This window comes from Anoplopoma fimbria, chromosome 24 (assembly GCF_027596085.1).
Source record: "Anoplopoma fimbria isolate UVic2021 breed Golden Eagle Sablefish chromosome 24, Afim_UVic_2022, whole genome shotgun sequence".
Classification (NCBI taxonomy): Eukaryota; Metazoa; Chordata; class Actinopteri; order Perciformes; family Anoplopomatidae; genus Anoplopoma; species Anoplopoma fimbria.
The window spans coordinates 978,589-998,348 of record NC_072472.1 but is presented as its reverse complement, the minus strand read 5'-3'; the positions used below and the strand labels follow the sequence as shown (position 1 = coordinate 998,348).

Here is a 19,760-nt window from a genome sequence, read left to right as displayed (position 1 = left end):
TAATAATAGTAGTAATAATAATAATAATAGTAATAATAATAATAATAGCAATAATAAAGTAATAATAATATAGTAGTAATAATAATAGTAATAATAATAATAATAATCATAAAAATAATAATAGTAATAATAATCATAAAAATAATAAATAATAATAATAGTAGTAATAATAAAATAAAAATAGTAATAATAATAATAAAAATAGTAATAATAATAATAATAGTAGTAAAAATAAAAATAGTAATAATAATAATAGTAATAATAATAATAATAGTAATAATAATAATAGTAATATTCTGACCAATGAAAAACGCCCTGCTCCACACGGCCCCGCCCCTTCCTCTCATTCTGACCAATGAAAACGCCCTGCTCCACACGGCCCCGCCCCTTCCTCTCAAAATACGTTAAACAGCAGAAACGTCACCGTCTACTGTAGTCGGGCCCGGCTAAGTAGTAATAATAATAAAAATAGTAATAATAATCATAATAATAATAGTAATAATAATAAATAGTAATAATAATAATAATAATAATAATAATAAATAATAATAATAATAATAATAATAGTAATAATAATCATAAAAATAATAGTAATAATCATAATAATAATAGCAATAATAATAATAGTAGTAATAATAATAAAAATAGTAATAATAATCATAATAATAATAGCAATAATAATAATAGTAGTAATAATAATAATAGAAATAGTAATAATAATAGTAATAATAATAATAGTAATAAAAATAATAGTAATAATAATAATAAAAATAGTAATAATAATAATAATAATAGTAATAATAAATGATAATAATAATAGTAGTAATAAAAATAAAAATAGTAGTAATAATAATCATAATAATAATCACAGTAATAATAATACAAATAGTAATAATAATAATAATAATAAAAATAAAAAATAATAATAATAATAATAGTAATAATAATAAAATAATAGTAATAATAATAATAATAATAGTAAAAATAAAATAGTAATAATAATAATAATAAATAATAATAGTAATAATAATAATAGTAAAATAATAAATAATAGTAATAAAATAGTAATAACAATAATAGTAATAATAATAATAATAGTAGTAATAAAAATAAAAAATAAAAATAGTAATAATAATAATAATAGTAGTAAAAATAAAAATAGTAATAATAAAAATAGTAATAATAATAATAATAGTAGTAAAAATAAAAATAGTAATAATAGTAATAATGATAATAATAATAGTAATATTCTGACCAATGAAACACGCTCTGCTCCACACGCCCCGCCCCTTCCTCTCACTCTGACCAATGAAACACGCTCTGCTCCACACGCCCCGCCCCTTCCTCTCACTCTGACCAATGGCGTTGAAGCAGCGCAGCCGCTTAAACATCCGTGTTCCTCGCCGCCATTGTTCTCCCATGAACACATGTAAACACTGTTCCGTCTCCTCAGATCGATCACTGTGATCGGGTGTGTTTCTCATAAAGCTTCACGACGTCTCTATGGAAACGCGAGCCAGCTGACGTCACAGGAGCTAACTGTGGCTAGCAGCTAGCTGCGCACGTGTTGTTGTTGTTGTTGTTTTGTTTTTGTTTGTTTTTCTCCTTTAAAGGCAAACAGCTTCACTCCTCCACCGGCATGACGTCAGCCTCCGCCAAGGTGAGTCTCACCTGTCCACGTGACTCTGCAGGTTAAAGCTGTGACGTCATCGAAGGTCCTTCAGCCCAAAGCAGCTCCAACATGTTGTACTTTATACTGTACTACACCTGGTTTAGTACTCTCTCAGTGTGGTGTTAGTACTCTCAGTGTGGTATTAGTACTCTCACAGTGTGGTATTAGTACTCTCACAGTGTGGTGTTAGTACTCTCAGTGTGGTGTTAGTACTCTCACAGTGTGGTATTAGTACTCTCTCAGTGTGGTATTAGTACTCTCACAGTGTGGTGTTAGTACTCTCTCAGTGTGGTGTTAGTACTCTCACAGTGTGGTACTAGTACTCTCAGTGTGGTATTAGTACTCTCACAGTGTGGTACTAGTACTCTCAGTGTGGTACTAGTACTCTGAGTACTGTGTCCTCTCTTCAGGTGGGGGAGATCTTCTCAGCAGCTGGAGCCGCCTTCACCAAGTTAGGAGAGCTGACCATGCAGCTCCACCCGGTGTCTGACTCCAGCCCTGCAGGGTAACACACTTCTTCTTCTTCTTCTTCTTCTTCTTCTTCTACTTCTTCTTCTCCTGCGTCTTCTCCTTCTTCTTCTTCTTCTTCTTCTCCTGCGTCTTCAAGTGTTCTTCTCTCTTTGTCTTCTTCTTTCTTCTTCTTCTTCTTCTTCTCCTGCGTCTTCTTCTTCTCCTTATTCTTCTTCTCCTCCTCCTCCTCCTCCTCCTCCTTCAGTCCTCTATGGTTTGTTTTTAGTGATACTGAACTCTTTTCTTTGTCTTCAGAGCGAAGTGGACGGAGACGGAGATCGAGATGCTTCGTCTGGCGGTCCGTCGGTTTGGAGACGACCTGAACAACATCAGCTCTGTGATCAAAGACCGCACCGTGTAGGAGGATCAGTTACTAGTTATTATTCATCAGTTATTAGTTATTATTCATCAGTTACTAGTTATTATTCATCAGTTACTAGTTATTATTCATCAGTTATTAGTTATTATTCATCAGTTATTAGTTATTATTTATCAGGCTCTATTTATGGGTGTTGTTCTGAACATTTAAGGGTTTTTATAACATTCTCATTAAATGCAGGTTTTGTAAATCTTAGTTGGTTTTTAGAAGAAAATATATTAGAATGAATTCATCAAATTCACATTTCTGTTCAGATATCAAAGCTCCTCCGTCTTCATTTACAATGACGGTTATTTCAAACAGAAAATTCAGGGTTTTTTTCTTGTAATTTGCATATTTATTAAGTTTTGTTTTTCTCCAGTCAATGCTAAAACCTCATGTTTTAATATACAAGTTTACATTAAATAATCCCACATCAGGAGTCGAGCCTGCAGCTTCTGAGTGGAGTGGACCTGATGAATTGAACGTTCACACGTGTGAAGGTCTGCTGTGACGTGGTTTCTCGTCCTCAGCGCTCAGATAAAGACGACGGTGAAGAGGAAGCTGTACGAGGACAGCCGCGTCCCCATTTCCTCCGAGACCCCGAAGAAGACCGTCAAGAAAACCGCCGTCGCCGTGACGACGGCCCCGCAGCCCGCCGCCCCCGCCATGAACGCCGTGCAGACCTCGCAGGTTGTCGTGGCGACGGGCATGCAGAGCAGCCCGTCCATGGCCCCTCCCATCAAGAAACAGAAGACGGCAGGTGAGAGGGAGACGGACGGGTACACCGGACTCCACTGACAAAAACAGAAACAAAGTAAAACTCAACAGAAGACCTTTGGTTCTTCAACAATCACCAACTCTGGTTTTTGGTTAAATAAACTGTCGACTTTCCGTCAAGGTAAAATATCTGTTTTTATCGATGGAGTCTGGTTCATTTATCAGAGATGAAGCTTCTGTTTCTGTAGGAACTTTATTCACTGTCACTGTCTCCGATGCTGGTCTCAAGCTGTGATTGGCTAGTCTGTGTTTGAGGGGCGGGGCTTAGCTGAGCGTCAATTGAGTAAAGTTTTATTCAATAAATGTTTCTGTCGATAAACAGGTGACGTGTTTTGACCTCAAAGAATCCAAAAGAGATCCGACCAGAGTGGAGACGCACTGCTCCTTATTCTCATCTTCTTCCTCCTCCTCCTCCTCCTCTTCCTCCTCTTCCTCCTCCCTCAGATGTGACTCTCAGCGCTCTGAATGACTCGGATGTGAACAGTGACCTCGTCGACATCGAAGGACTCGGTGACGGCTCCTCCAACAAGAAACTCAACTTTGACCAAGGTACACATAAAGTACACATGATATACACATTACACACAAAGTATACATTATATACAAATAATATACACATTAGATACACATGATGTTTCCAGCCTTCAGTCACAAACAAACATTTAATAAATCACATTTCAGCGACCAGGAGACTTTGAAATTAATCTGAAGACTTTTTTTATCCTCAAAGCTCTTTAAGACTTTATTTTATTATTTATTGTTCTTTTTGTATGTTGAGGAACTTTATTCTGATCAGTTTGAATATTTGATATTTTCCCCTCAGAGAGCCTGAACCTGGACTCCAGCCTCATCATGAACTCCAGTGACCTCCCCCTCCTGTCCCGCTGACCTTTGACCTCTCAGCTGAGACGCCACAGGCATCACGTCTCACCTGACATTTAAACGACTCCGACATGTTGATCTAACGTTAGATGGTCCGAGGAACCAAATTAAAATGTATTACTTTTTTCTTTTTATACAGTTTGTTTGACTGATAATCTTCAGGTTTTTGTTTTGTTTCTTTTTGTTGGACAGAATTATGTTTCCATCAGCGAGTTTTAGTTTCTGTAAAGTTTTAAATCCGACAAAACATTTTTTTACTTCCTGTTTTGTTATCATGAATAACGTGAAGCTGTAAAGTTGCTTTAATATGAAGAAGACGTGTCGTCAGATGACGAATCATTCTCTCAGATTAGACTCAAAATAATGATTTTGATAACGACTTTATGTTTCAGTCGCAGCGCTGAGCTTCTGATTTAATAACTAAAATACAAAGTTATGATTTGAAGATGTTTCCTGAATCCTCAAAGATTCTTTGAATCATCTGGATGAAAAAGATAACAATATAAAATGTATGAAATAAAAACATTGACCTATTGTTTGTGAAACAAGCTGAACATTAACGCAAATATTGGCAGAAACATAAAAACTTTTAATTTCTGTTTGGATTCAGAAAAAAAGACAGACATCTGAGAAGCAGGTTAAAAATGTAATGTTTTCCATCCAGATGTTTAAAAGTCTTTAAGGATTCTGTAAATGTAATATTTCCAAATAAAACTGTAAAAGCTTAACGCTGTGACTCTGATGTAACGTTGGTAATGTTTATGTTGTAAATCAAACTGAATTCATCGTCGGATACAAACGACGTTTGATGAGCGAGACTCTGAGCCGATCAGAACTTTAAAGTTCAGTCTGATAGTTTTCTACGTTTTTCTCAGTCAACAGATCTCGTGTTTAAATCAACGTGTTTGTTTTTAAAACACACCGTTCCGTCAGTAATCTCCTGAATCCGCTGCTCGCTGTAGTTTTTATCCAACAAACAGGAGGAAGTAGTGCATCAGCGGGGGACTACTTTCAGCGGCGGATTAATCCACATTTGATGCTTTAGAGAATCAACTGGTAGAACTCCAGACTCGTGCTTTAAGTCGTCGGTGTTCCTGATGGTTGGCGATCATGACGCTGACCAATCAGCGACTGTGAGAGATGTAAAAAAACAAAACACGTTTTGATTATGTTGAATAAAAAAAACTAAACTGAACTAAACGAGCTTGTTTGTCTTTTGTTTTTGTTGGTTTGCCGACCACCACACCAAACTGTAAAATATTCATAATGTCATTTTTCAAACGGCTTAATCAGTTAATTTTCAAAATCCACATGAATCACTCATCAGACTTTTTTGACATTTTTATCGACTTTTAAAGAATTTTGATGACATACTATACTATGACTTTTATTTACTTTTTATAAAAACTTTACTACGTCTTTTTGATGTTTTCATTACACACTATACAATTCTTAAATACTTTTATGTCCACCTCTGAAGCACGCTACATGTTTATCTTCTTTGTAGTCTGTCGGCTGTGTGAGACGTTTGTCCTCCTGCATGAGGCGGCTTCACCTCCTCCTCTCCAAACCTAAGGGGGCAGTTTGAGGACGGATGCTTCAAATACCTGCACAGGTTTCATCCAGCCAGAGTGTCTCCGTTGTTTCAGATGTCAGTTGTTATAATATATATAAACATACTGACTGATAGTGAGGTTACATATCCAGAGTTGGTTTCTCTGGATAAACGTTTATTGTCGCTCTTACCTTGTTATACTTGTATCTTTAATGTGTACATCACCAAGAAGCCTTTTCCTTCTGATCTGCTTCATGTTTTCATCATGCTTCATTTTCCCTTTACGAGCTGGGTCATAACGCTGATTATATATATCTAAAAATATATATATATATAAAATATATATATATAACTTATTAAAAAGTCATAGCATAATATATCGAGAAAAGTAAAAAGTCATAGTACAGTATGTTGAAAAAAAGTTATAAAAAAATGTCATAGTATCGTACGTCATAAAAATGTACTTTGTGATGTCACAGTGAAGCAGACATTTGTGCTACATTTCAGGGAATTCCCTTCCAGACGTTCCTGCTTTTACTGCAGATCACAAGTTTGTTATTCGACGGCACAATTCATTTGAAAAAGTAAAAAAACACAAAAATCAGACCAGACACGTTTAGGAACCGTCGTTCAATAACACAATCTGTTTCTGATCAGAAGAGAACAAAACACATTTTCTGATACGATACAGATTTTTATTGAGTTTTCATATACAATATAATATATATATATATATTTATAGTGTGTAGATGAATTGTTTCCGCTAAAAACAGAAAGTCATTCTGCGTCATTTTACAGCGATGAAATCCTCAGGAGGGAATAAACACTTGAATATAGACTTTTTATTTTACAGTTGCATAAAAATACATCATCTCATTTGTCTTATGTAGAGAATTTGTCCAAAACCAAAAATAAGAAACAGAAAGAAAAAAAACTATCTACATTTTGAAAATACTTGTGTGAATGTTTTTCATAGATGTGCTTTTAGTTCCCTTTATCATGTCGGTTAAAACTCTAGCAGCCCTTTTTATTTAAAGTCGGCTCTCACTCTGGTGGATCGAGTCATTTCTCAGCACTTCCACTTTTGACCCGGAAATAAATCTGCTGGTTAAACGTCAAATTACACGATTCAGTTTCATAACAATAAAAGAGTGACAGCTTTTGTTCAGCGTCACACTTTTAAATTTAAAGTGCTTAAAGTTTTCATCTAAAAAAATAAATCTTTCGTTGATCAAACTTTCACAGCTTGAACAAAAATGTAAAACATAAGAACCTTTTTACATTTTGGTGAAGGTCTGTTGCGTAAGGCTACAGCCAGCCACGGCTTAGCTTAGCATTAAGACTAGAAACGGGAAGTCGATTTTTTTTTTTTTTTTTTTTTAGAGCATCCTGAAGTGTAATTATTAAGTTTTATTCTTAAGAGTTTGGTAAACGGAAAAAGAGGACAAACATGTAGTACTTTATCTGTTTTTGTTTTCTCACAAACAAAAGTACAGAGATTTGGTCGTAAAAATCTTTGTTTTCTTGTAAATTGATGCAAAATGAATCCGTAAATAAATGTTTAGATATTTTGAGAAGTTAACATGGAAACACAAACATACAGTTGGAGTTTTTATTTATGCTACACAGGAACATCCAGCCTGACCGCTACTGCACATGTGCAAACTACTACAACACACCTGCGGTTAAACACTCTCGTGCTCCGTAGTTCTTTCCTATAAATGCTACATTTTGACCAACAAATCTGTGTTTAAATCAGCCCGAGGAGAGCTAGTTCACGTTAGCCGTTAGCACAATCCTGCTTGGCTAAATAACTGAGCTAACAGCTAACGTTAACGAGGGTTGCATTGAGTCACATTGTGATGTGTTCAAGCTCTATTCTGTAAAGAATTGTATCGGGTGAAAGGTGAACTATAACGCTATCATGATGTGTTCACATGTAAAATGTTTTTGGTGTGAAACTTGAATAAATCCAGTAGTTTGAAGGAGATGTAATATTAAAAATATATTAACGAAGGAATTATGAGCGGTTTAACTTTTGTTTAACGCCATCGTTAGTCAGTATCGGGACAGAACATTATCCGTATAAAGACCTCTTGAATAAGACATTTTAATCTTGGCTGCTTTAAGAAATAAAATTTTAAAAAAATCAAAGCAAACTTTTTTATCGAGATCTTGAAATCACTGATTTCTGATTGTGAGAAAACAAAAATGATGTTTTTTGTGCGTTGAAGCTCTTCAGTCAACATTCATTTTCCAACCTTATCTCATTGTGTTGTTTTATAACTTACGTAAATAACTTAAGGTTACGCCAGAGTTACGGTTTTCTCCTGTGTACAACCACCTGTCATCATGTGACCAAAGTGCGAAATTTCAGTCACATGATCACAGGGGACATCTCACATATGACAACTGAGTAAAACTCAGGTCCACTGATAAAAGTTTCTGTGCTGAGAAATCACCTTTTTTTTTCCCCTACCAGAGTGAAATATCGCTTTAATACTGAAATGTTGACGGGTTACTCGCTACATGCTCAAAACGTCACAGTGACGACAAAACGGATAAACACAAAGAATGCCGCTCCCGCACTTCAATAACATTAAACCAAAGAATCACTGAACTCGTGTGAGGAAAACAAAACAAATGTAAGAAAGCTTTAACTTGTATGATGAGACATAAATTAAAGATAAAAGATGAAAGATAAAAATAAAGCAGCTGCTGAAATTCATGAAAATACGATATGAAGTGGCTGTTTGAGAAAAGTGTCAACAAAGCAAAAATCATCACAATTAAAAGACAATTCCAGCGTGAGGGGAGTTTTCGTTTGTCATTTTCTAAACCAGTTTTCAGTGACATCAGAGGATGAGCCATGTTGTTAACAAGGTCAGATGAATATATATATATATGCAAGTCAATTAAAAATCATTTTTATCTTATTTATACCTGAAACTAATTGTTCTAAAAACATTTAGTCTATAAATGTCTTGAACAATATATTCAGTTTACGTACCCGGGACACAAAACTTCCCAAAATAGACATTAAAAAACTGGATTTAATGCATTTGTGCTTTTTTTGGACTTAAAATTAGTAAATGATAATAGCAAAATCGTAGCAGATTCATTTTAGAAATATTTTAATTTAAAATAAATCATATCCGCTCTAATGTTGTTGTATATGTTGGCTAATCAATGCCAAAATATTTCAGGTAGAGCAATAACTTTTACTGCTACATTTACACAGTAAAACGTCTCGCTCAGAATATATCTTGGTCAAATAAGATATGTTGAGTTTGTGGGACGTTTCCGTATCCGTCGCCTCTTATTGTTCCCTAATTCAGACGGTGGCCATTTTGGCAAAATCTCAAGCTCGTCAGGCTCAGATGACGTTAGCATGCTAGCAAGAGCGTAGCAACACAGCTATGGTTAGCACTCATGTCAACACCTTTTGTTCATCATGTAAAACTCAGTAAGTTATCAGTGATTTGGCGGCAGCTTCGTCCAAACTACCGTTAGCATTGTAGCATCATAACACATTAATGTTACATGCTAACCGTTAGCATTAACCGTATTACGCCAACGTTGCTGTGGCAAGACAACATTATCATCAGCACAAACAACAACGAATGCTTAAAGCGGGAGTTTGATGTGAAACAGTGAGGAGACGGGCAGAAGCCTCCGGTCACTCTGGACTGTCCGTAAAGGATGAAATGATTTCAGCGCTAAGACACTTCTGGGAGATGACGGGACATTTAAAAAACATTTAAAAAGACAATAAAACCAAAAGAGGACGAGACAAACACACATTAATGAATACTGTTCTTCTTATATTACAGCTGTTGTAAGACGGTTCTTACAAAACTTTCAATTTGATGAAGAATTTTTGGCTTAAAAACATTCTTTGAAGCAGAAAGTCCACAACACATTTTGACATATCTACTTACGTTACATTTCTCTCCTCATACTCACAAACAGTATGGGACGATGGTGAGTGTGCGAAGTTAAAGATAATAAACAGAAGATTATCTTAAAGCTACAGTTTGTGTCCGAACAACTAAATGATTTTGGCAGCGTGTTGTTACCTCTGAGGAAAGTCTATCCTGCTTCACACCGGTCTCAAAGTCTGGAAACTATCGGTGAATAAGAAAAACATATCGTCTGGAGTTTAGATTCTTAACGTTGGCTTCTTCTGTTCAATAAAAATAGGTTGTTTTTTTTCTCAATGTAAGAAGTTAAAAAATAGTTTTGGTATTGGTACAAAAGCGTATGGATCGTGTTGGCATCAGTGTCACAGAAACATGGAGCCCAAACACAATGTCTGTATTTTCTTTCTAAAGAAGGTTTAGGTTGCTCTCTGAAGTTCTAAAGCTTAACTTTAACAACAGAATTCATTTAGTCTTCAGTACATTTCACTGAAACAGGATAGACTCCCAGAGACGTGACAAACCAAGAAATAAAGCAGGAAAAACAGAAAAAGCATCAAGAACTTAACAGCATTTCTGTGATGATGACGTGTTACCCATCATGCAACAGAAACAAAAGATTAAAGTTGTTTGACTAGAACTGTGCAAAGTCGTGACTACGGAAAATATGATGTCATATCACTAAAAAAAGCTCTGGAAACATTATTTTTGTTGCAACAGCTGATTGAGCAGCGAGGGGATAAAGACACTTCTATTAAACAGCTTATAGAGACTTAATGTACAAACGCATCTCACAGGTGGTTAAAAACAAACTTCCTGTCAGGTGTGGGAAGTAAACTCTCTCAGATCTGATGTTTCAATCGACACACTGAGGAAAACACAACCTCCTCCAAAATATGACGACACGTTTAGGCACAATGATGAGTGACCCCGAGTACAAAACTGTACAATACTGTGCAAGTGCAAAAGTTGAAAGCAAGAACTGCAGCTCATGTCTTGAACCCTCACCTCTGACCTCTGACCCCTCTGGTGAGACGGCTACATGCGACTCTGACTAAAGAAATAGTCAACAATTTCTGACTGAGACAAATGAAAAACAGCACTTTAATATATCAAAAATCCACATTGGTGAATTCTTGGTTATTATCAGAGTAATATTTTGGATGAATGTTATTTGTGCAAATCTGGTGAATTTGGCGACAACTTAGATTTTTATGGAGCCTCTAAGGGGACAGACAGTTTCTGAGGAACAGTTGATAGTTTGTGACGGACGCTAGATGGTTGACTTGATCGTGTCCAATCAGAAGCTCCATAAACTTTGGAATGAACCCTTTAAATATGAACAGGACCACCTAGAGCTGGGCGATATGGATGACCGTACTATTACAACAATAACACAGATGTTTTCTGATTAATGTATACGACATGACCTGGCAGAAATGTGCAAAATCGCATCAAATAAACTGATGTTGGAAACAATGAACTTCTGTGCATCTAATTAGTTTCTAATCACAGTTTGCACAGAAACAAATCTGTAGAACGATAATATAAGTTCATATCAACAATATGACTGAAGGGAAATGTGATGATCTTGAATTATTGCCCAGCTCTAGGATTATGAATGATGAATTCTTAAACTAGGCACACTCCTTCAAAGTGCAGTGGAGAAGAATGAACCCAGATTGGGTCTCAAACTGTGACTGTGGTAAAATAAACACTAGAAGGTTGGCCGACATCTGTCTCAAAACCTTTTCCATAACACGTATGGATACGTAAGAAAGAAAAACCAGAATGATTACTGACTGGTTTTGTGAAACAGTAAGTAATAATACAGATTTCATGGGGATTTCTGCCACAATCAAACCGTCTTTAACCAAATCAGTTGACCTTCATGAACAACAACTGGATGATTTCAAGTAGAAAAGACTGAAGCCGGTCAGAGAGAATGAAAAAGTCAAAGTATAAATGCACCTTTAGGAGGGAAGAGCGCGGCCGCGTCCTGCAGATTCAATATGTACAATCAAACCATGCAGGCTGAAGAAGAGCGAGCACATCATCAGCTGCTCCGACTGTCAGTATTCACATATAGATACACTATTAACAAACAGTGGTTCTGCAGACCACAAGTTCCTCACGCTTCTACTGACTGGGAACCAGTTCGTAAAACCAGTTTCTCATACCGGGAGAAAAAACGTCCTGCAGTTAAACTGTCGGCCAAAGTTTAAATTAAAGTTTAAATTCTTCGTGACTCAGCCGCGACAGGCAACTAAAACTTTTCTTTAAAACACAAAAATCTTAGGCTTCAATGACTGAAACGTTTTGTTCAGTGGCTGAATTTCACGCTTGACTCAACAAAAAAAATACTACGCAGTTTTGGCCTTAAAAGAAATAACTTTACCCCTTCAGTGTTTTTTGGGGTTGGGAGTGAATTAGTTTCATTGGATTTTCAGGTTTTTGTGTATTAAGTAATTTGTTTAAAAGATCAAAATGAGATAATAGCTTAATATCTACGATATCTGATGCACAATAAGAGCATAACCTGGTTCACTGATTGACTTCGTGCTGGGAGAGTCCAGATGTGACTCTAGAGATCCATCCGTCATTAACGCTCAAGACTTTGGCTTCAAGGCCGTGTCTAAAATAAATCATTTCTACATCTTCCCGATAGAAAGATCAATATGTTTACTCCAGAACATCACGTGGAGGGCTGGCTGAAGGCCCTCCTGTTTGGTTTGGAACCAAAACGTTCCCGAAGAGCCTCGCCTCCTTCAGAGAGACGATCCTGATCGTCTGAAAAACATTTTGTTGCATCTTGATTACAACTCAAGACCTTATTAGAACTTCCTCAGAAGATCCGGAACTTCATCATCTGATTGGTCGGATTGGACTGGAGCCGCGTCCAACGGGCAGCCAATCAAGAAGCAGCGACGTGAACCGTGTCCCACTTTGAGGCTCCGACTCCTTCGACGTCCGCAGAAATAAGACGAGGGAAATGTTTGACCCGCTCCACGATCTCAGCCGAGGAAGGACATCCGTGTGCTTCGTCCTTTCATACTTGTATAACAATTACGTTAATCGTCTCGTGACCAATCAGAAGCAGCCACGTAGAGGTGATGGGAGGGGCCTGCTGCCCGTCTGCTACCAACAACAACCTTCTCGCTTTCAGTCCGTTTCATTCCAGCCTTGTGCCCGACGACACAACCAGTGTGTCCTCAGTTTCCCAAAAGTGTTTCGTGATCTCACGACGATGCTGATGATGAATCATTTGTACGCCATTAAATTTGAGTGTGGAGGCGTTTAGTTCCTCCTTCAGACGTAGGACGAACCAGAGCCACGAACGTGACAAAGCAAATATGTCCATCGTAGTAAACGATGAAGTGTTGATTTTGTGTTAAATATCCATCCGACCAATAGAAACAAGTGGCGACAGATCAGAAACTTCAATAAAGTTTCTGTCCGTTTCTTCAAGGCTGCAGAAAAAATATCCAAGGATCCAAAAACAGATATTTTTCCACAACAATGATCTTCAACTTCCTATGATTCTTCTGTCCGTCCAACGTGGTCGCAGGAAGGAGGCGGGACTTACAGCGATGCTAGCAGATGATTGGAGCAGAAATAAGGTGCGATGGGGGTCGATGTTCCTCCAGGTTGGTGCTGGTGGTCGGTCTGCACCCACAGTGTCAGGGTGGGGACTCTGGGTGAGGAAAGGGGGTGAGGTGGGTTCTAGTGTCCGGGATGCTGGTGGGAGGTAAAGGGGGTGAAGGACGGGGGAGGAGAGAGAGACAGAGGGCTGGACTGAGGGCTGACGCCTCCAGCAGGAGGGGAGTCCGCCGCCGACTGAGAGACACTGAGGGGGGAGGAGGGGGAGAGAGAAGCTTTACTCCATTGATTTTTCCATTTTGTCATTTTGAAACCAATGTTGTTAGATGTTGATCCTCACCTGACAGTGTAGCTGCTGCGGTGGGCGGGATCTGTTACCCCGGCAACAAAAAGCTTCTTTGGGGGTCCGTCAGACTCCACCCCTCCTGAGAGACAAAACAGGTTCACAACTGTAAAGATCAAAAGGTCGCTAACAGAGCGGTTTACTAACTCGTTTGGCTTTCACTGCCCTGGACTTTTAGTTTAGTCTCTGAGCTCTCAAAGCGTTTTTTCCCCTCAGGAGGAGGTGGAGACCAAAAACAGAGCTAAAAGAGAGAGATTATTGGACTTCCATTCATCAGGTGACACAAACTCTTAGAGTCTTAATGAATCATCGTGTTGGTCCGTATTTGTGGGCGTTTAAAAAGCGACTGTTTGCTCAGAAGCTCAACATAAAGAGGTGCTGTCCTTACCTTTCCTCTTGAGTGGAGTTAATGCCGGCCATCTCACGGTGGCGCTGACTGCTGGTCTGTTGGACCGTAAACACACATGAATAAATACGTTTGTCTGAATATATAAATCATAAAATAGGAGAGAAAAATCCCTGTTTTTCAAAAATATCTGTAAACATAAATGAATAATCTCTTAAACTTCATGTTCACCTGAACCTCCTGGTGGGACTCGGGGAGGAGTTTGGCGTGACGCCGCTGTCCTGGGACTGGAACCACTGAAGAAGAAGGCCAGTAAAACCAGTCAGTCTGAACCCTCTGGACCCACAATAAACCCTCTGAACTGGACTCAGTCTAAACCCTCTGATCTGGATTCAGTCTAAACCCTCTGATCTGGATCCAGATCTTGATCCAGAAATGACCACTATGTACCATCACTGTGGAAGTGAAACATGTTTCACGATACTTCTCTCTCTGATTGGTGGATGGGGATTCCTCTAAATACTACATTACCCATGAAGCTTAGCATTCTAGTGAAAAATATCCCAACTGACAGGAAGCACGACCAAATAACCATCAAAATAAAAGCCTGGTAGTAAAGAGAAGCTGTTGCTCACCACTGACGCGTGGTTGTGCCACTGACTGACTGGAGGAACTGGGATCAGACTGGAAGCACTGGGAGAGAAAGAGAGGGACGGTTACACACATTTAAACTTCAAACAACTAGCCGGTGTGTGTGTGTGTGTGTGTGTGTGTGTGTGTGTGTGTGTGTGTGTGTGTGTGTGTGTGTGTGTGTGTGTTGTACCTTAGTCTCTGCAGACTTCCTCTGAGCGTCATCTCCATGTTCTCCTCCTGTAAACACAAACAGCTGATGATAACCTCCATGTTGACCTTTGACCCTTTCAAACTACAAATATACAAACTCCACCTAAAACAGTTACATTTCACATTTCTATTTTTATGAAAGAGATTGAAATTGTTTAAACTCAATTTAAGTTAAGAACATTCACATTACTCAAATGATTATTTATATTTTTGTTGTTTTTAAACCATAAAATCGTGCATTTTGAATTAGATTCTTACCATTGTCTCCTCATTTTATCATTATTGTTTATTTCCTAGCTGACAGACAAAGTTTCTGTTCTTTGAAGCATTTTTAGAGATTTTATGTCCTTGAACATAATATTTTCAGGCATTTTAAAAACTTAACAGGAACTGCAGGACTCGTTCTCAGATCTACATTTCACTTAAAAAATAAGACATTCAAAAAGTCTTCTTTGATTTGTAAAAAAAAGTGATGAATCTCAGACTTCAAATAAAACTGAGTAAATAAAAACCTTAAGGAGCTCAATATGAACCGGGATTTAATAAAAATATGTTATATTTGTAGTTTGAAATATTAGATATATATTATAATATTATCATATATTTAAATGATAGATTGCGATGTGTGTTTTGGAAAAAGAAGAGTAAAATACAAATTCTTTCAATCTTAGGTTCACAAAGAATCACACAAAAGCACCAGAGATTTGCTCCAAAGTGTCCTAGAAATAAGTAACTTAAATAAATTTAGCAAAAAACTACAAATCAACTAAACAAACCATAATGACTGACGAAGAGGAGGCCGACCCACCAAGGAGTAGTTCTTATTTTTGTTTTTCAGTGTTTAATGTTGCAAATCTTTTCCCAACAATAAATCAGAGTGAATGTTAACACAATAAAATCTGAATTTAAATCAGCATTTCTCTGAAGATTCAGAGGTCTGGTTCATCGCTGTGTCGGTTTGAGTAAAAAGAGAAGAAGAAGAAGAAGAAGAAGAAGAAGAAGAAGAAGAAGAAGAAGAAGAAGAAGTGTGAACTCCTCACCTGCCTCTTGTGTTCGGTTCTGTCTCCGGTCAGAGAGAAGGGAGAGAGGGGGACGAGCTGGAGGGAAAGATGGAGGGAGATCCATAATTATTCACCATAATAATAATAATTAATGTTAATATTATTATTACACAAACACTGACCTGTGAAGGGCAGCTGGGGTTGATGGACACACTGCTGCGTCTGTATCGAGCCAGAGACACCGGACTGAAGACCGTCATCCCGTCACTGAGACACAACAAGACAGAGAGACAAAGTCAGTCAAAAAATATACAAAAACAAATCCAATCACAAGACTCTTACAACTTTATTCAACTTATTTTTTACAACCAAATCTTCTAACTGAGTCACACTGTCTTCTTTTACTCAGTAATAGTTTATTAGGTACACCCTAAAGTTCAAGACAAAATATCATTCTTCAGGCTTCCTTAAAATAACTGCTGAGGTTATGACGTGTAACTATCAAAGAACACTGTTAAATAAACATGTAAACAGCATTTAAAGCTATAGCTGGATGACATAAAGCTACTTTGAACTCCCTAAATAACTGTAAAGTGGTTCATCATAAGATTCTAGGAACTAATCATGTGTTTTTATATTTAAATGAATCAGTAAATAACTAGTAACAGTTCACATTTATATTTTTGAGTGACTGCAGTTTTTCTTGTATATTCAACATTAAAATGATTAGTTAATCCAAACAGTTAGGATCAAAAATATGAACATTTCCAAAGGGTGCAAGGATAAAATAACTATTCTAAAGTTAGGATTGTTATTTACTTTAAGTACTGCTTGGTGTATTACAAGTATGCAGAATTAAAGAGTGGGTCCATTTCAACATGAAAATGCCTTAAAGTCTTGTGTAATTGTTTGTGTATGGCTCTCTATAAACAAACCCATCTTTGTTGCACTTATTGTATTCGTATTAGTTTGTTGCACTTATTGTTTTCGTAGTAATTTGCCTCTGCACTATACTTTTGCTCTGGTTTATGCTTTAAGATGCTTGTTTAAGAAAGGAGATGCACTTATGACTTCTGGTGACTAGTAGTTCTCTTGAATACCTATGTTGAATACACTTATTGGATAAAAGCGTCTGCTAAATGACTGTAATGTAATAATGTAATGTAATAATGTAATGTAATAATGTAATAATGTAATAATGTAATAATGTAATAATGTAATGATGTAATGTAATATAATAATGTAATATAATAATGTAATATAATAATGTAATGTAATAATGTAATATAATAATGTAATGTAATAATGTAATGTAATGTAATAATATAATAATGTAATATAATAATGTAATAATATAATAATGTAATAATGTAATATAATAATGTAATGTAATAATGTAATATAATAATATAATAATGTAATAGTTTAATAATGTAATATAATAATGTAATAGTTTAATAATGTAATATAATAATGTAATAATGTAATGTAATAATGTAATGTAATAATGTAATAATATAATAATGTAATATGATAATGTAATAGTTTAATAATGTAATAATGTAATATAATAATGTAATATGATAATGTAATAATGTAATAGTTTAATAATAATAATATAATAATGTAATAATATAATAATGTAATAATGTAATGTAATAATATAATAATGTAATGTAATAATGTAATAATATAATAATGTAATAATGTAATAATATAATAATATAATAATATAATAATGTAATCTTTAAAATCAATCATTCTTTAACTGGGTTCGGTGTCGCCCTCTCGGGTGCAGTACCGCTGACCTGACGCTGGTGATCATGGGGGCGCTGTTCGACCTGCGCAGCGCCCCTCCAGCTGCGCCTGCGCACTGGTCCACTTCCATCCGCTCCATCCCGCCCGGGTCCGCGGCGGCAGCGCCGGCAGCCGGCCTGCGACCTGCTGGTGGCGGCGTCGCTGCTCTACTCGAGCCCGCTGGAAGCCCGAACCCGCAGGCCTCACGGAGCAGATCTCCCCGGGGTTGAACGCCGTGGAGCGGGCGTGTCTCTACCACATGTCCCCCCGAACCGCCCCGGGTCCGTGTGCGGCTGCGGGCCGGTCCGCCACGTGTGGTCCCGGGGGAACCGTGCACGGGAGTCCGCGCGGCCACGGGACCTCTGCGGCTTAGCTGCGGAGCTAACTGCGGGTCTGTAGTGGCAACAAAACCCGTCCGGAGAGCAGAACCCCGCCGAACCCCGTCCTCAGGGAGACTCGGTCCCGCGGCCCCCCCTCCAGCTGGTCCAGACACCGAGCAGACCTCCGCGAGAGTCCCGGAAACGCGAAACAACACTTTGAGAGGTTTTCACAACATTAGAGTCGGTGACCGAGCGGAGAGTCCGTCTGCGGAGGAAACAGCGACGCCGAGCGGCCGAGCGGGGAACTGCAGCGCTGCAGCGAGAGGACGCAGCGGGACATTAACGCTTTAAACAATGTCCACAGAAATATATTCATCCATGTTTACATTTAGTTTTAAGAGTTTTTATAATTGTTTGCATTGTCTATTTTTTTATTTTGAATTTGTTCTTTCTGGAAAGCACTTTGTAAATACATAATTTATAATTGTTTGCATTATCTATTTTTATTTAGAATTTGTTAAACCATCTATTTTTGGCAGGGGAGCACTTTGTGTTATTTTTTTATACTGTTTTATTTTCATTTTATTTCTGAAAAGCATTTTGTATTACTGCATAAATGTGCTACATACATTTATTTATTAATAGATTCCTACATTTAATAAATACATAATTTTATAATTGTTTTCATTATCTATTTTTTTTATTTTGAATTTGTTCTTTCTGGAAAGCACTTTGTAAATACATAATTTATAATTGTTAACATTATCTATTTTTATCTTTTTATTTAGAATTTGTTAAACCATCTATTTTTGGCAGGGGAGCACTTTGTGTTATTTCATAAATGTGCTACATAAATGTATTTAATAATAGATTCCTACATTTAATAAATACATTATTTTATAATTGCTAACATTATCTAATTTTATTTTTTTATTTAGAATTTGTTAAACCATTTGTTAACTGAAAAATTATTAATTAATATTTAAGGTTTTTATAATTGTTTTCATTATCTATTTTTATTTTTTTATTTAGAATTTGTTAAACCATCTATTTTTGGCAGGGGAGCACTTTGTGTTATTTCATAAATGTATTTAATAATAGATTCCTACATTTAATAAATACATAATTTATAATTGTTTTCATTATCACAAATTTTTTCTTTTTATTGGAATTTGTTCATCTTTATTATTTTTTTATACTGTTTTATTTTCATTTTATTTCTGAAAAGCACTTTGTATTACTGCATAAATGTGCTACATACATTTATTTATTAATAGATTCCTGAATTTAATAAATACATTATTTTATAGTTGTTTTCATTATCTAATTTTATTATTCTATTTAGAATTTGTTAAACCATCTATTTATTTTTGGCAGGGGAGCACTTTGTGTTATTTCATAAATGTATTTAATAATAGATTCCTACATTTAATAAATACATTATTTTATAATTGTTAACATTATGTAATTTTATTATTTTATTTAGAATTTGTGTTATTCCATAAATGTGCTACATAAATGTATTTATTAATAGATTCCTAAATTTAATAAATACATAATTTATAATTGTTTAAATTGTCTAATTTTATTTTTTATTGGAATTTGTTCATCTTCATTATTTTTCTATACTGTTTTATTTTCATTTTATTTTTTTATTTAGAATTTGTTAAACCATCTATTTTTGGCAGGGGAGCACTTTGTGTTATTTCATAAATGTGCTACATACATTTATTTATTATTAGATTCCTACATTTAATAAATACATTATTTTATAATTGTTTACATTTTTACAATTGTTTTAATTATCTAATTTTATTTTTTATTGGAATTTGT

General features: G+C 36.1%; 2 protein-coding genes across 2 annotated transcripts; one reads left to right on the top strand and one right to left on the bottom strand.

Annotated features, from left to right (window-relative positions):
• Positions 1 to 1,398: 1,398 nt before the first annotated feature.
• On the top strand, positions 1,399 to 5,380 carry c24h17orf49 (chromosome 24 C17orf49 homolog). Its single transcript, XM_054625525.1, has 6 exons — positions 1,399 to 1,660; positions 2,083 to 2,177; positions 2,438 to 2,539; positions 3,074 to 3,303; positions 3,765 to 3,869; positions 4,144 to 5,380. Exons 1-6 carry the CDS (start codon positions 1,640 to 1,642, stop codon positions 4,206 to 4,208), a joined length of 618 nt encoding a protein of 205 aa, XP_054481500.1. The 5' UTR covers positions 1,399 to 1,639; the 3' UTR covers positions 4,209 to 5,380.
• A 7,684-nt stretch (positions 5,381 to 13,064) lies between these two features.
• LOC129113305 (P2R1A-PPP2R2A-interacting phosphatase regulator 1) lies at positions 13,065 to 18,463 on the bottom strand. Its single transcript, XM_054625524.1, has 9 exons — positions 17,619 to 18,463; positions 15,993 to 16,077; positions 15,850 to 15,906; positions 14,790 to 14,836; positions 14,602 to 14,659; positions 14,198 to 14,262; positions 14,009 to 14,064; positions 13,618 to 13,702; positions 13,065 to 13,524 (listed from the first exon to the last, which is right to left on the bottom strand). The coding sequence occupies exons 1-9, from the start codon at positions 17,705 to 17,707 to the stop codon at positions 13,401 to 13,403; spliced, it is 666 nt and encodes a 221-aa protein (XP_054481499.1). The 5' UTR covers positions 17,708 to 18,463; the 3' UTR covers positions 13,065 to 13,400.
• Positions 18,464 to 19,760: the final 1,297 nt, after the last annotated feature.

Bases quoted from the DNA above. Each gene is read 5' to 3' on its own strand.
- c24h17orf49 (XM_054625525.1), top strand. From the start codon at position 1,640: ATGACGTCAGCCTCCGCCAAG. The intron at 2,540-3,073 runs GTAGGAGGATCA...TCTCGTCCTCAG, and splicing joins GTGATCAAAGACCGCACCGT to CGCTCAGATAAAGACGACGG. The intron at 3,870-4,143 runs GTACACATAAAG...TTTTCCCCTCAG, and splicing joins GAAACTCAACTTTGACCAAG to AGAGCCTGAACCTGGACTCC.
- LOC129113305 (XM_054625524.1), bottom strand. From the start codon at position 17,707: ATGGAGCGGATGGAAGTGGACCAGTGCGCAGGCGCAGCTGGAGGGGCG. The intron at 16,078-17,618 runs GTCAGCGGTACT...GTTGTGTCTCAG, and splicing joins CCCATGATCACCAGCGTCAG to TGACGGGATGACGGTCTTCA. The intron at 14,837-15,849 runs GTGAGGAGTTCA...TTGTGTTTACAG, and splicing joins GAACCGAACACAAGAGGCAG to GAGGAGAACATGGAGATGAC.